Source organism: Eretmochelys imbricata, chromosome 1 (genome assembly GCF_965152235.1).
Source record: "Eretmochelys imbricata isolate rEreImb1 chromosome 1, rEreImb1.hap1, whole genome shotgun sequence".
In the NCBI taxonomy this organism is placed as follows: Eukaryota; Metazoa; Chordata; order Testudines; family Cheloniidae; genus Eretmochelys; species Eretmochelys imbricata.
This window is the reverse complement of record NC_135572.1, coordinates 208,079,079-208,093,356: the sequence shown is the minus strand read 5'-3', so window position 1 is coordinate 208,093,356 and position 14,278 is coordinate 208,079,079. Positions and strand designations below refer to the sequence as shown.

At 51.7% G+C, this 14,278-nt stretch overlaps 1 protein-coding gene across 1 annotated transcript in view; it reads right to left on the bottom strand.

Annotated features, from left to right (window-relative positions):
* SIDT1 (SID1 transmembrane family member 1) overlaps positions 1-14,278 on the bottom strand; it is an 86,902-nt gene that overhangs the window by 16,872 nt on the left and 55,752 nt on the right. The window contains 8 exon segments of the mRNA XM_077823065.1: positions 65-138; positions 1,808-1,874; positions 2,979-3,052; positions 3,922-4,070; positions 5,675-5,746; positions 11,901-11,944; positions 13,354-13,447; positions 13,870-13,941. Coding sequence (XP_077679191.1) covers positions 65-138; positions 1,808-1,874; positions 2,979-3,052; positions 3,922-4,070; positions 5,675-5,746; positions 11,901-11,944; positions 13,354-13,447; positions 13,870-13,941 — 646 coding nt within the window.

Sequence of the window (14,278 nt, the reverse complement as noted above, 5' to 3'; positions counted from 1 at the left end):
CCAAGAGGATGAATCTTAAGTCCAAGTGAGCCAGCAGGTGAATGGATACAAAGGGTTCACTCACCTCAGGACCCCCAGAGGATGAGCACAGAGGAAGTTATAGTAGCAGATATCCTGGTTACCAGTGACGTTCACCACCTGCAGAGTGGAAGGGGAACTGGTGTTAGAGCTGGGGTGAAGTGCAGTGTGCACAAGCTGAGGAGGAGGGCAAAGTGAACCCGATCAGCATAGAATTAGCATTTCACAGCAGCATCCAACCACCACTGGCTGCAACCTAGCCTAGTGTTGTGGCCAGAAAACTGCTGTCACAATCCACTCTCAGTTAACAGACACATGTCATTGACTGAGTGTCCCTGTCACACTGAAGCCTTGAGATAGAATTCAAGGCACTTACAACACACACACACACAGGCCTGGCTCTTGAAAACCCCTCTTGTCCTGCTGGACGTGTGTCTTCTTTTAAAGAAACACAGCATGAATTTTAAAGAGCCAGGGCTGTAACACAGACGTGTCTGCACCTTTCTGACCACAGGAGGGAGCTGCCCAAGGGTTTCCATCCCTTACTAGCCCAGCTTCAGCTGCCAGCCCATGCATCAGACAGGGCCTCAGGGGCCGTCTGCTGAATCCACGCTTCTAGTCTATAGCATTTACTTTCCTTTATTGTTTTTAATTTGCCTGGTTTATGTGCTCTGGGCCATATGGCAGGTAAGTTTGGACACAGGTACGGCTGTGTTCTGGATCCAGACAACAGTGTCTCAAAAATATACTTGGGGGAGCAAACCAGGACTGCTTTGCCCAATCACTGGAACAAAGAAATGGATCAGCCTCAAGACCAAGGCTCACACATGCACAAGAGATGGAGCTTTCTCAGTGACTGGCCAACGAAGGTGGAACTGGCTCCTGGAAGATGTCAGGATGGTGACAATGAACCTCAGTGCAAAACACACTTTTCTCACCAATTCCACAATAACACAGAGAGAGAGAGAATGAGAATGGGCAGCAGGTATAATAGGCCAGAGGAGGCTAAGTCTCCCCTAAACCAAGCCCTGGCCCCACCCACACTCCACCAAGCCAGCGGGAGCTCAGCTCCGGCTGGAGGCCAGCAGGCAGCTGGGGCCAGCAGGTGACGCAGTACTGGGGCTGGCTGGCGGCTCCTCTTGCCACCAGGAGGGAGGGGCGGGCTGGGCAGGGCGGCGGCTTGGGACTCCAGCAGATGGGGTGTAGGGGCGGGACTGTGGGGCTAGACTCCTCAAAGGGGAGGCTCACGTGCCGCCCATGAGAGAGAGAGCGCGAGAGAGAAAGAGCGTGCGCGCATGAGCACACGAGAACACAGAGGAACAGGGAGAGAGAGACACAGATCTGTGTGGGCACTTCATAGCATTGGGAGGCACTCAAATGTGGTGAGGGCCAGCTAAGATAATACAGTGCCTAGGTAAGGACTGATACAAAACAGGATTTGGCCCATAACAGGGATCACCGTGCCCCTCAAAACCAACCAACCAACCAGAGGCTCATGTTGGTGGGGCTGGAAGACTGGCTGAGTTCACCATTTGCAATGCTGACAACTGAATGTGGCATTTCAGGTGCCCCGCCAGGAGATGAATGTTCTGCCAGGAGCTCGTAGTGGATTTGAACTGGCTAGATGCAGGAAGCACCATGGGGGTCGCAAATGACAGCAGTTAGAAGCATTCAGCCCATACTCCAGACTGTGCTTGATTCTGGGGTTACTTGCATTGCCGAACCTCAGAGAGCATTAGGGGAAGAACAGCAGAGGGCCAAGCCCAGGGCAACGCCAGGGAGCACTCACCGTTTGGTATGTGATGACCAGCTGGATCACAGGCAGTGCATAGAACACAGCGATTGTGGTAATGTTCCTGCAGAGGGGGAGAGCGCGGCAGTTACCACAGCAACGCAGCCATCCACGTGCACGAGAACAGAGTCTGGGCTCTACTTATGGGTTTGCCACCCAGTTTCCCCCAGCCACTCACTGGCTCTTTCCCTTTTAGGGACCTGTGGTATCTGGTGGGGAGAGCAGTGGACTGGGAGTCAGAACTCCTGGGTTCTTTCCTCAGATCTACCCCTGGCTTGCTGTGTACCCCCCATATGTAAAATGGGGATAACAATACACCTACCTCCCAGAGGAGCAGGAGGAAAAACAGAGATTCCCGGGTGCAAGGCAATGGAGGGAGCCAAAGCTGTCACACTGTTATTTTCCACAGAGGCATGTAGGCAAGTGGTTGCTCTGTACCCCTTTAAAGCATTCAGGATGAAGACCCACAGTGCTCACTGAGATAGTGCCTGACCTCATGGTCCATATTCTCCCAGGGCTCTTAACCAGCCCCTTCCCCCAACCCTGCAGCTGTTCCTGGAGCTAAGGCATAACTCACCGACAGAAAGAAGTGTTTCATACCACCCCTCTCAACATCAAAGTGTGCACCACAGCCAAGAGTCACACTGTCCTCTCACCAAGCCAGCTCCTCTACTGCTGTTCAACTAATCCCCAGCCAACAGCCCTTTAAAATATATATCCATTTCAGGTCTTAGGGGCGGGCATAAATGGCCACTGGCAGAAGGTTAGGCATGTGGAGCTGCAGGGTCTGGGCCACAGTCACTTATTCCCCCAGCAAATACTTATGCTAGTAGGTGAAATTTGGTGTGATGCAATGAAGCAAAGATGAACGGTCCCATACGCAGCATGAACGTGTTCAGCAGTCCATGCATACAAATGGTCACAAGCCCTTGTATTCACTCCTACATACATGTGCACATGCCCACGCGCACCACACACTCCAAATGTGTATATATACATCCGAGCGACCAGTACTATAGCTGGAAGCTTAGAGTGGTTCCTAAAAAGTATGTGTGTGCCTCTAAGTGGGCCCCCAAATGAGGGATCCGGGAACTCAATTTGAGGGCCCACATCTGAAGACTGGACCCAGATTTAGGGACCGGAGCTCATCTGTCTGTCCTCTACTTACCAGAAATAAATTTTGTACTTTTTGCTGACAATTCTCCGATCCTTCCTGGACAAGTCTGACAGATAGAGGAACATCTGCAATATAACACAATACAGGGGAGAGAAAAGGAGAATTCATGAAGGAGAAGGAAACCTTTAGAAAGCTTGAATGCATTTTGATGATCCAAGTGGATGGGTAAAGCTTGTCCTTTCCCTACAGTAACTCTTGCAATTCTCTGTGGAAGAAAGCCCAGAAGAGCCACAAATAAAAGTCCAAAAGTTCTCTCTGGAATGAAGATGACAAAACAAAGAACTTTAAAAATTGTTATTAGTAGAATTACTTTCCAGTAAGACACCATTCAAACCAAGTTCTGTATGGAGACAGATCATGGGTCAATTTGTCCCTGCTATAATAATGGATGTACTCACAGAGTTGTCCCAGAGATTAATTTGACCAACCGTAAATACTGGGGACAAGAAGAGAAGGCAGCTTCTAAGAGATGGTACATAGGTTCTTGATCCAAGATATCAGTCACTTGGTTCCTTGTCTTTTCTGTATCCCCTGCTGGTGTTCCCCTTCCCCATCCCCATTCTCTAGGGCTATGGCTCTCCTAAGGTCTCAGTATCCACCACCAGCTGCTTGCTTTCTTCCACCATCGCTTCAGCCCCTTCATTTGTTTTCCAACCTTCTAGGTTGCACCATCCTCCACCAAAGCAGCATCTCTCCAGTTTCCTAAACAATGCTGTTCATTTTAGCCTTTAATAGCACTGGTTTCCTATCAGTGCTCTGGGAAAACTTTCTGGGCATTGGAGGATTATTAAATACATTAATCAGATGAAGGCCATTAATCTGCCCTCGAAAGAGCAGAGCTAAAAGGAGAGATGGTGACCAGCAATAATAGCTGGAATCACAGAGCTGACCCCACCACACAGTGCTTAGCACAAGGACGCAGCACCAGGCATACCTTGGTGCGGATGACATTCTTATCGCTTTCAATTTCGGGCATGGTGTCAAAATCACTCTCCTCCTCCACAGAGCTGTCTGTGTCGGAACCATGTGGGGGCCCACGCTCCGGGGAGGATAACTGCCGGCCGCCACTGGAGCTTGACTCATCTGGAAATGAGGAAGGAAGGGTTCATGGTAAAGGGTAAATCCCTCTGTACAAAGAAACAAGGGAGCATTCACCATACCAGGAGCTTCTGATGGCGGAACGCAGCATACACAGACCAAGGAATAGGTTGGTAGATGGTTGTTGCCCTATCTGGGAATTCCCACAAAATTCTGATCTAGGATACAGGAACACTCAGCACTTCACACTCATAGTCCACCCCTCTGCTCTTCCTAGCATTTTCTCCACTCTCTCTCTCTTAGATTTCCATAATGTTTACTACCTCTAACTAGCCGGGCTCCTGTGTGATCATGAATGTGAGATGTACTAGCCAGTGAAGGCTGCAGCATTCTGACTGGTGTTAGCAGCAGCCTCTGAGTACTGCCCTGAAGATAGAGTTTGTATGTCAAGCTTTTCTAAAAGAAGTTTTAAAACAAAAGAGAGAAGAAAATGAAATCCTCCAACGAGGAGAGAGAGAGTCAGACCCCGGCCCCCATGTGTTTCTTGAAGCAGATGGGAACATGAATGGTCCCATGAACAGCATCACCAGCTTGGGGACCAGCTGGACTTGCCTGTATCTTGTGTTGTGTTTGCCCAGGTTGTATACCAGCTCTTTGCCCATGTAGGCTCAGGGCAGCAATGTGGATCAAGCATACAGATTGTGGTGGTTGAAGAGGCAGGGGAGAGTGACGTCAGCTCGCTCATTTGTTTGAGAGTCTTAAGGGGCCCTTCTAAATTTTCCAGATATTCTTAAAGACAGAAAAAAAACCTGCTTGAGCAGGGAGTCTTTCATGATGGATCTGGAGTTAGATCTGGGTCAGAATATATCCCAGAAGAAAGCCCTGACTCTACTCCACTTCCCAAACCCTCATGTTATTCCCTGCACTGGATAAGCACCTGGTTCTGACTTTCTTTCCCACCAGATATCACACACCTGCCGGCTGGAATCTGGGTACCATTTTCAGGGCTAGAGTGTGTTCTTAGTGCAGGAATGAACCAGGGTAGCAATCACATTAAGCACCCGGAGCAGGAATTAAAAATTCCACACTGCTGCGTGAAAAACAGAGCCACTCTCTTCCCCAACATCGGTTCAAAATCCTCAGGCTTCTAGGTCCCCTGGACCTGATCTACACCACCATGCAGGAGACCCAGGCCCCTGTGTCTTGATCTCAGAGCTGCAGAGCCTGGGCGTTCTCAGAGAGGGCAGCATTGCATTTGGTGAGCGCTCTCCCCTCCAGGGCAACATGGGCAGGCTCAGCAGGAAGGAACTCACAGCCCAGCCCCTTGTGGCCTTGATGGTGCCAAAAATACAGGGAAAACAACCCCTGGGGAAGAGGAGCTGCCTAAAGCCATGGACTGCCCCACCACCACCCCCCGCAGCCCACTCATTGCTCTGTGCACCTCCCCTTCCCCACAAGCAGTGGGGTTATGTCTCTGGATTTGCAGGCAGCCAGTGGGACAGAGACTCCTCTGCAGACAATAAGACATCTTGGGGCCATGGCAGAGGTGGAGGCCTTCTACCAGACTGGCTCCTTCCCCCAGAAGCAGCTGTCCAGGCAGCCCAGATGCCAGGAGCTGCCAGATGCTCAGGTTCCCAAGCGTTCCGTACCGATAGCTCCGTAGCTGCTTCCCTCGGGGGTGCCAGTCGTGATGGGATGCGAGGTAGCCACAGTCCCGGATCCTGCAACGGATACAACAAAGAGCCTTTGATCTGCTCAGACCCCATTTTAAAAAGAGAGAGAGACTTGGTAGAGGAGGCTCCCCAGTGTGAAGAGGAGCTCCAAACCCACCCTACATCCCTGTCCTGTTTACTGTAAAGCACAGGCCTCCTTCCCTGCCCACAGGACACATGACAAACCATAGCCCCCTTCTATCCCCCTGCCCTCCGCAGAGGGGGCATCATAAACCACAAACCCCTGCCCTTCATTCCACTCAGCCCCAGTCAGAAGTGCGGCAAAGCCCAGGCCCCTCCCCTGTTCCCTCCATATTCCAGCATTGCCAACTCCTGCAATTTTTGTACGAGTCTTATGAGATTTGGGGTGTTCTCAGTGGCAATCATGAATTTCTGCCTTCAGTCTCACAATGTTTTGCCCTCACCTAAAATGGCAGCTAATTCCCATGACTATCACTGGAAAAGCCACACATGCCCTCAGCCCTCCACGTTCTTTTAGCCCCGTTAGGTGAAAGCAAGGCTGCTCCCACCAAAGATGGTAATGGTCTCCCATCATTAGCACTGGGACAGCTTCCTAAGACTCAGAATCCACCCACACACACTGAGTTGAGGCAGGAGGAGCTGCCCTTCAAATAACAGCCTCATCTGACTTTGCTCTCCAGGTCTTCCTGAAACACATTATCAAAGCTGTCCAGCAAGCAAAAGGAGGGATGACCCAAGACTGCCAGTATTAGCAAGAGACAGAGGAAAACTTAAGCAAGAAAGTCTGTGAGGCTCTAAATCATGAAGGAAGGAGCAGAGACAAGTACAAGCCTAGACTGTGAACTTTTTTCGCCCCTCACTCATCTCTTTTGGATAATGTGTTGAGGGCAACACATTATGCAGCTGAAATGACCCAGTGAAGCCATACAGGGGCTGCAGCACCAATTTACACACAGCAAAGTCAAACTGAACGAGTCCAGTCAGTCAGTCACACCCATTCTTTGGACAACCAGTGTGCAAAGCTGATACATTTTATCCTAATGCAGAGTCACTGGGTTCTCTCCAGATACCTGTGCTAGATTTACAGGCACACGGCCTGTCTTCAGGTTGATAGGGGCGGCAAGGGGCTATTGCGCCTTGTACTGGCAAGTCTAGGTGCTGGATGTCTTCTTGGAAGCCTAGCTAGGTTTTTCTATCATAGTATATGAGGGCCTGAAACATGTCCTACAGTCATAGAGTTTAAGGCCAGGAGGAAGCATGACCACCAGATAATGTAGTGTGACCTGTATGCCACAGGCCACCGACACCACCCAGCTCCCACCCACTAAACCCAACACCTGAAATGAGACCAAAGTACCACAGAAGACTAGACTACTATGGGCCACAGGCAGAGAATAGGAGGGACTGAGGTGCACCATCACCTGAGGTGCCTGCAATGGCAGGGAAATGATCAAATGAGATATACCCAGACAACCTGGCAAGTGACCCACCCAGACAGTGCAGGGGAAGGCAAAAATGTCTCTGCCAATCTGACCTGGGGGGAAATTCCATCCCGACCCCACCTAGGGGACCAGTTAGACTCTGAGCATGTGAGCAAGAAGCAGCCAGCCCAGCCCCTGAGAGAGATAGAATGCTTGGTGCCACCTCAGGGCATTGACCCATCTCCAGTCGTGGCCATCCCTAAGGCTTCAGCGGAAGAAGACTAAAAAAGCATGCTCACTTCTGGCTACTTGTTTCCATGATTTCTAACAGTGACGGACAGAGAGAGCCAGGTCCTCCCAGGCTCTACACCATCAAAAGCTCTCCCTTTGCCTGAACCCAGTTCATTACTCTCCACTGACACACTAACTTTTGTCCATTAAGCTGTGTCTGGGAGCTGGCACGTTGCCATTTTCTCCTTTATTTTCTTATTGCTAAGGGAACATTGTCCAGCTTGGATGAATTTCTGGAATGGTCCATGCAGTGCAGACAGCATGTGCAAGACAGAATACTGCACAGTGTACATCTGTGCAGGGGTGCGTATGCATAGGCACAAGAAATCCTTCCGCTCCATGACACTTGACTGGTGCGACAAGTTATTGTAATAGCATGATTGCCAGAGTGCTAAACAGGCTGCTACAGTATTTGTCACAGATAGGCAGGATTTGGTCCAGGATATGGCCAGGCACTGCATTTGGGGGTTGATCCCCTGTCGAGGGGCGGCGAGTTATATACACTCGTGGTGCCCGGGCTCCAGGAATATTCAGGGCCCGGGGGCCCAGCTCCACAAATGTTTGGGGCCGGGTCTCTCCCCCAGCCTCGCCTGCCACCCCCCCTGCACCTCCCCCGAGTGTCCCCCGGCCCCCACTTGCTGCCCCCGCTCACCTCCCCACCCCTGCTCTCTCGGCTCCCCTCATCAACTGCTGCTGCAGGGTCCTAATGCCCCCCATTCACTAATGGCAGGGCAGGCTGACCTTACCCTGCCCTTCCGCCCTAACCCTGAGCCTCTCCAACGCCCCAAACCCCTCATCCCCCCACACCCTAATTCTCTGTCCTAGCCCTGAGCCCCCTCCCACACCCCAAACCTCTCATCCTCAGCCCCACAGCCCTCACCCCTGCACCCTCTCCCAGAGCCTGCACCCCCTACCCCTTCCCACACACCCCCTCCTGCCCCCAAACTCCCTCCCAGAGCCTGAACCCCTCACCCCCTCCTACACCCCCACCCCAGCCCAGAGTCTGCACTCCTCACCGCCTCCTGCACACTCACCCCCTGCCCCAGCCCAGAGCCTGCACCCAAACTCCCTCCCAGAGCCTGAACCCTGCACCCCTCCTGCACCCTAATCCCCAGCCCAGGGCCTGCACCCCAGACCTCCTCCCCCCACCCAAACTCCCTCCCAGAGCCTTAGGCAGGTGGGGGGCGGGTTCTGGGCACCACCAAATTTTCTACAAACCTGCCACCCCTGCCCCTGTCCATTCCTGATCTGCCACCTAGTGAGATATCTTTGCTTTCTCCACAGATGGGAACAGTTTGTCTTCATCGCTTTTTGAGCGGACATCTTTTGCGGCTCCTGATTGCTTGAGGAAGTATCTTTCTTGCACTCCCTCTTATCTGGGGCACTGAGACAGAGGCACTTTCCACTCCAGCCTCTCCTCAGTCACACGGGGTCACTCCTCTCTAAGTTTAGACTGTGCTTTGAGCTTCCCACTTTCCATGTCTAGTTGATGAAAACTGATACTGAGTGTACAAGGCAGCGAGTCTTTGTGAGAGTGGGATAGAGTGGGGCACCTCCAGGCAGGAGAGAGATAAGCAGACAGCGCTGCTGTAAATTCACCCACCTATTTCAGCCTCACTTCCTGGAGGCGATGTGAGTCAGTTCTGGAGATGCCAGTTTGCTCTTTGGGGAAGTGTTTGCTTTGTTGGGTGTGGTGCACTTTGTGACAGGATAGAGCAACTGGTTCCTCCAGCTCTCTTCTCCCTCAACAAAGTCCGAGAGGGAGGAGGGGCCCAAGGATAAAGCCCAGCTCAGAAGGAAGGCAATGTAGAACACAAGGGAAAGGGGAACAAGGACACAGACAGGGTAGCAGGATATTCAAGAGATGGGGAGGAGAGAGGGGTGACAGGAGAGACAAGTAGTGTGAACAGGGACACATGGCATTCTCAGGAGGGGAGATGGATGGGCAAGGGCTATTCCAGAGGGAGGGAGAGAAAGAGGAGTAGGTGTATTCTGAATTGCAAGAGACAGGAGCAGGCAAAAGAGAATCATGGGAAATTCCAAGGGGTGGAGGCAACTGAGAGCAGGTCAGGAGGGGCTGGGTATTCTGAATGACAGGGGACCAGAGTGGGGAACTGGATATTACAAGGGGAGCTGAGTGGGGTCAGGGCATTCCAGACAGAGGAAGGGAGGGGTAGGAATACTTAACATTTATTTAGCATTTTAAAGTGTTCACAGCCCTGAGAGGCACAAGGGAACCTAGATGGGGAAATGCACAGAGGGCTGAAGCGACTTGCCTGAAGCCGCGCAGTGAGTCAGTTGAAGAGCCAGGCTGAGAACTTGGGACCTCCAGCCTCCCACTCCTGTGTTCATTCCTCTAGACTATGCTGCAGAGGGGAACAACATGGGGGAAAGGGGAGCAGAAAAGGGGTGTGGGGAGGCTGAGCAGGGGTAGGGGAGTGGCAATGGGAGAGGGGCAGGGAGTGCTGGGCATTTGAGGTGAGGTGAAGTGGAGTAACAGGAGGGGCAAGTCATCCAGGGTGGAGGAGAAAACCTATGGATGAGAGAACAGAGAAAGGCAGTTCCCATAATAGGGGGGAGAGAGAGCGCACGAGCGCACACGCGCACCAAATGGCTGAGGGCATGTCTGATCGCAGTCTTTTATCCAGCTGATCCTCTCTCCCAGGGAGCCCAGTCTCAAACCTCCACCTTTAGGCTAAGGGCAGCTTCTGTAGCCCATGGTCTTGCTGGAAACATCCGGAGCAGCACTGGTCTTTCCTCTCCTGTACAAAGGTGGTTGTGCATCAGATGCTCTGAGCATCTCCGTCCTCTGGAACAGATAATCGGTCTCCAGAAATCTGGCTCCAGCACAGGGAGCACAAGGAAATATTGCCCCAGGCTTCACCTTCTTGGAAGATGCCCCTTTACCCTGCTGAGGTCCTGGCTTCTTGTGCTCAGAAAAAGTTCCCTTCTGCAACCATCTGGATATCCCCTCCCAGGCCCTAGAAAGATTCCATTCTGCCTCCCTGAATTCCACCTGGATATGGGCACTTTTATTCTCGACTCCTGGTTCTAGTGACTTATAATGAGTCCCCCCATATGTTCTACCATATTGCAGCAGAAGCTACCCCCGCCACAGAACTGAGCTTTAGAACCCAAGTTCTCATTTACCACATTATATTTCCCGCCCTCGTGGTTGTGAAGAGAAAACCTTCCAAACAGGACCAGAGTTAAAACGATGCCGCATGCAGTCAGCCATCAGCCTGAACTGTTAGCTCTGAGAAGTGAACTGCCCCCATTCATCTAAACTGAATAATTAACTCAAATCCCTAATAATGCCAATTTACATTGTTGCTTACTATTTCATTCTAGTATAAAAACTTCCAGTTACATGACTGTGCCTAGCCAGTGGTAAATATTAGAGCAGGGGAAAGTGGGGTAGCTGGTTGCTGGGGTGGGAAGCTAGGTATTCAAGCTCCTCCCACTGTCAAAATGTAATTCTTTCCCCTCCTAGGGGTGCAGATGAATGGAAGAAGATGCATTCTCCCCTATGACTAACGCTTCAACTTCCTCCTAGGCACTAAACATTCAGACATAGCCTCCCATACCTCTCCAGGAACCAGAAACCCCAACTGCCCCCTATGCTAGAGCGACCAGACCTCCCAATATTAGGGGCTTTGTCTTATATACACAACTATACCCCCCCCCATAAAAAGGGTACCGATTTTGCACACCTGCTACCTGGTCACCCTACCCTACCCTACACTCACCTGCCAAAACCACCATCTTCCCCTAATGACCTCTACGATGCAATCATGCTTTGACAACATACAAATCTGGAGCATGTTGAAATGTGGGTGCCATGTAAAGTAAACACGACATAATAGACGTGCTAACTGAATGAGTCATTTGCTCCTTGAGCTCTATAAACCCGACCTTTTAAAAAAAATTTGACCCAAAGTTTAGATTGGGCAGGGCACATTTCAGTCCAAAAGAAACATTCCTGAGGCTAGTATGAGCAACTGAATACACTTGTTTAGAAAGGAACAGGTGACTCAGCCAGGGAGTTATGAACGTTAATCTGCATTTTGTGCATTTTAATAATCCAAATCTGTAACACACAAATCAATAGAGCTCCTGCCGACTCTAGCTTCCTTTGCTTAAAATGGGTCCGCCTCACAAAACCATCAAACAGCACTAAGTGCCCCACCCCTCCCCCGGCATCAGCCCCAGGGACGGAATGCCCTTTGTGTGTCTCATGAGAAATCAACTTCCCTTGAACTGGTTCGTCCAGAGCACGGTTATATAGCTCAATAGGGGAACTCCAGCACTAAAACGCACAATTAAAAAAAAGATCCTGGGGTGAGTGGACAAGGAGAGGTTTGAAATTCACTGAAGGTAGCAGGGAAAAGCTTCTCTTTTGCATGGGCAGAGGGTGTCGCGGCATCCTCTACCCCTTGACACTGTAGCATAGTTTGTGAGAGGCTTACCATCCTCAGGTATATGTCGCCCAGCTGACGTCTTCCTCTGAATCCTGAAAACAAGCACAGACGGTACTCCTGAAAACTCAACAAACCCTCCAGATTTCTGCCACTAGGCCAGTCTTTGCAGTATCATCTCAAAAGCAAGACCGCAGCACTGCATAGGGGAATGCAAACCCCAGGCTCCTGCTATCTAGATCTCCACTTCCAGCAATGCCTAATCAGACAGATCCAATCAAGAAAAGGCTTCACTTTCCTCTGACGCATCAGCTACTGGCCACAGTCAGAGGCATGACCAGTGATGCGATCTAATATGGCACACCCTACCCTCGGTCCTGTGTACTGGGAAAACCCACCTATCTGCTTTCCACAGCCCAGCTTCCCACACTCTGGAACCCACATGGCTTGCAAGGGATCTGAATCAGTGTAGTACACAGGAGGTAGGGTTCATGGAAGTTACTGGACAGGATCCAGAGAGCTCATCCTGTTTTCTGGCAGTGGCCAGCATCTGGAACTTGAGAGGAAGGTATAACCAACCCCAATGCATCTGGCCAATTGTGCAATGTTTGGCATGGGGCGGGGAGAAAGATTCCTCCTTGCTGAGCCCTTATGTCCTGGAACAGAAGAAATGCTTCGCTTGAATCACTGCCCAAGCCGGCAGCTTGTGTAACTGCTGACACACCAGGGTTCCTTGTCCAGCACCACTTTACAATCATGCCCTGTGCTGCTGGGGCAACTGGCACAAGGAGTCTCACTGCTGGGAGCTCTTGTAGGGTAGCAACACCCTCCTGGCTGCCTCACTCGCCCCTGAGGGCTGCAGGGGCTGGCAGGGATGAGAGTACATGCCAGCCACTCCAAAGAGATGTAGCCCACAGCTTCTGATCCCACTGCCAGCAAGCAGCAGAAAAAGGGGAGGAAAAAGCCATCGTTGGGTTGGCTGAGGAGGGCTGCAGGAAGCTTCGGCCTTTCTCCAACCTGCAGCAGGAGGAAGCATCTGGTGCCATCTCAAAGGCAGGGCCTCTCCCCTCAGTGCAGGGCAGGAGCTCAAGGGAGTGGGGAATCGAGGCATTGCTGAGCTGTGAGCGGGGCTTGGCCTGGCAATTTAACGGGTTCCTTGCCTCTCTGGTGCCCTGGAGGCCTCTGCTCTGTCCTGGTTATGTCGCGTTTCTTCTTTGCCCCACAAGAGAGTGCAGGCAGAGTAAGTACCAACCCACACACATGCAGCAGATGCCTGGTGTCTCTCTAGTGCCCTGGCACTTGCCTTCCTCTCTGCGGGCTGGGGCACAGGGTGCCAAACGCCCCCCCATTCCTCCCTCACAGAAGGGCCCACTGGGTGGCCAGGAACTCCCTTAGCCTGCTGGGCTCGGATGCCTGGCTCACTGCAGGGTGGGGCATTTCAGCCGAGAAAGAAAAAGCCACAGGCATAGCCTGAACATAGTCATTGTCCAACTGCTTCACCCACCTGACGTAGTGCACAAAGGCGACAATCAGTGAGCCCAGGTAGAAGGAGAGGAAGCTCAGGAAGCTGAAGAGCATGGCTTGCACGTAGTCAGACTCTGGGGAAGGAGGAACGGGAGGATGGTCAGCTTATGGGAAAACAGTCCCCTCGCAGCTAGCATCCCTGCCCTGCTCACTACAGCACCTCCTGCTGGTAGAGACTGTGACTGAAATAGCTGGGGGGGGGGTCTCCCAGTGCCAGTGCCCCAGACTGCATGAACTCCAGTCATTGCAAGTGCCACCATCCCCCTCCTAGACGGCATTTCTTCCCTGCCGGAAAAGGCTGGTGCTGGAACAGTCCCTCAGCAGACACCCCTATACCAGTCCTTGCTGTGCCTCCTGCTGGGACTGAATTAGCTGGGAGCTTCCACACAGAGTGCCCCGTACTATTCCCTACCACACCTCCTGGTAAGAGAAGCCCAGAGTGGAGCACCTTGGAGCTCCCCAGCAATACTGGACCATACCTCAGAGAGACATTAACCTTTAATAGAGGGTACAATGGTCACTTGAAGGCTCTTCGTTCGTTGTAGGTTCCAGGTGTGGTTGCCCTTTCCTGTAAGAAGCAAGGTGCACTGGATCAGAAACACATTATTTAACACTGCTGGGACTCGTTCACCTGAGAAGTAGCCCGGACCCAGCACTGTTCTTGGATGTACCCATTTCCATTTGCGTGAGGCTAGAATCCTGGCACAACCGTACGGTGAATAGCCACATGTCACCATTTGTGGTGAAGCCACAGGCATGGCTGGGAAAGTCTTCCCACGGCTCTTGCTCGATCCTACATCTTGACGCTAGAAACCTGTGATGCTTCAGGTGGCTGAGCCCAAAGTGTATTTCATCACCCCCACCCCGTAAACTATGGGATTTCGCTCTCAGTCTGCGATCGGTCC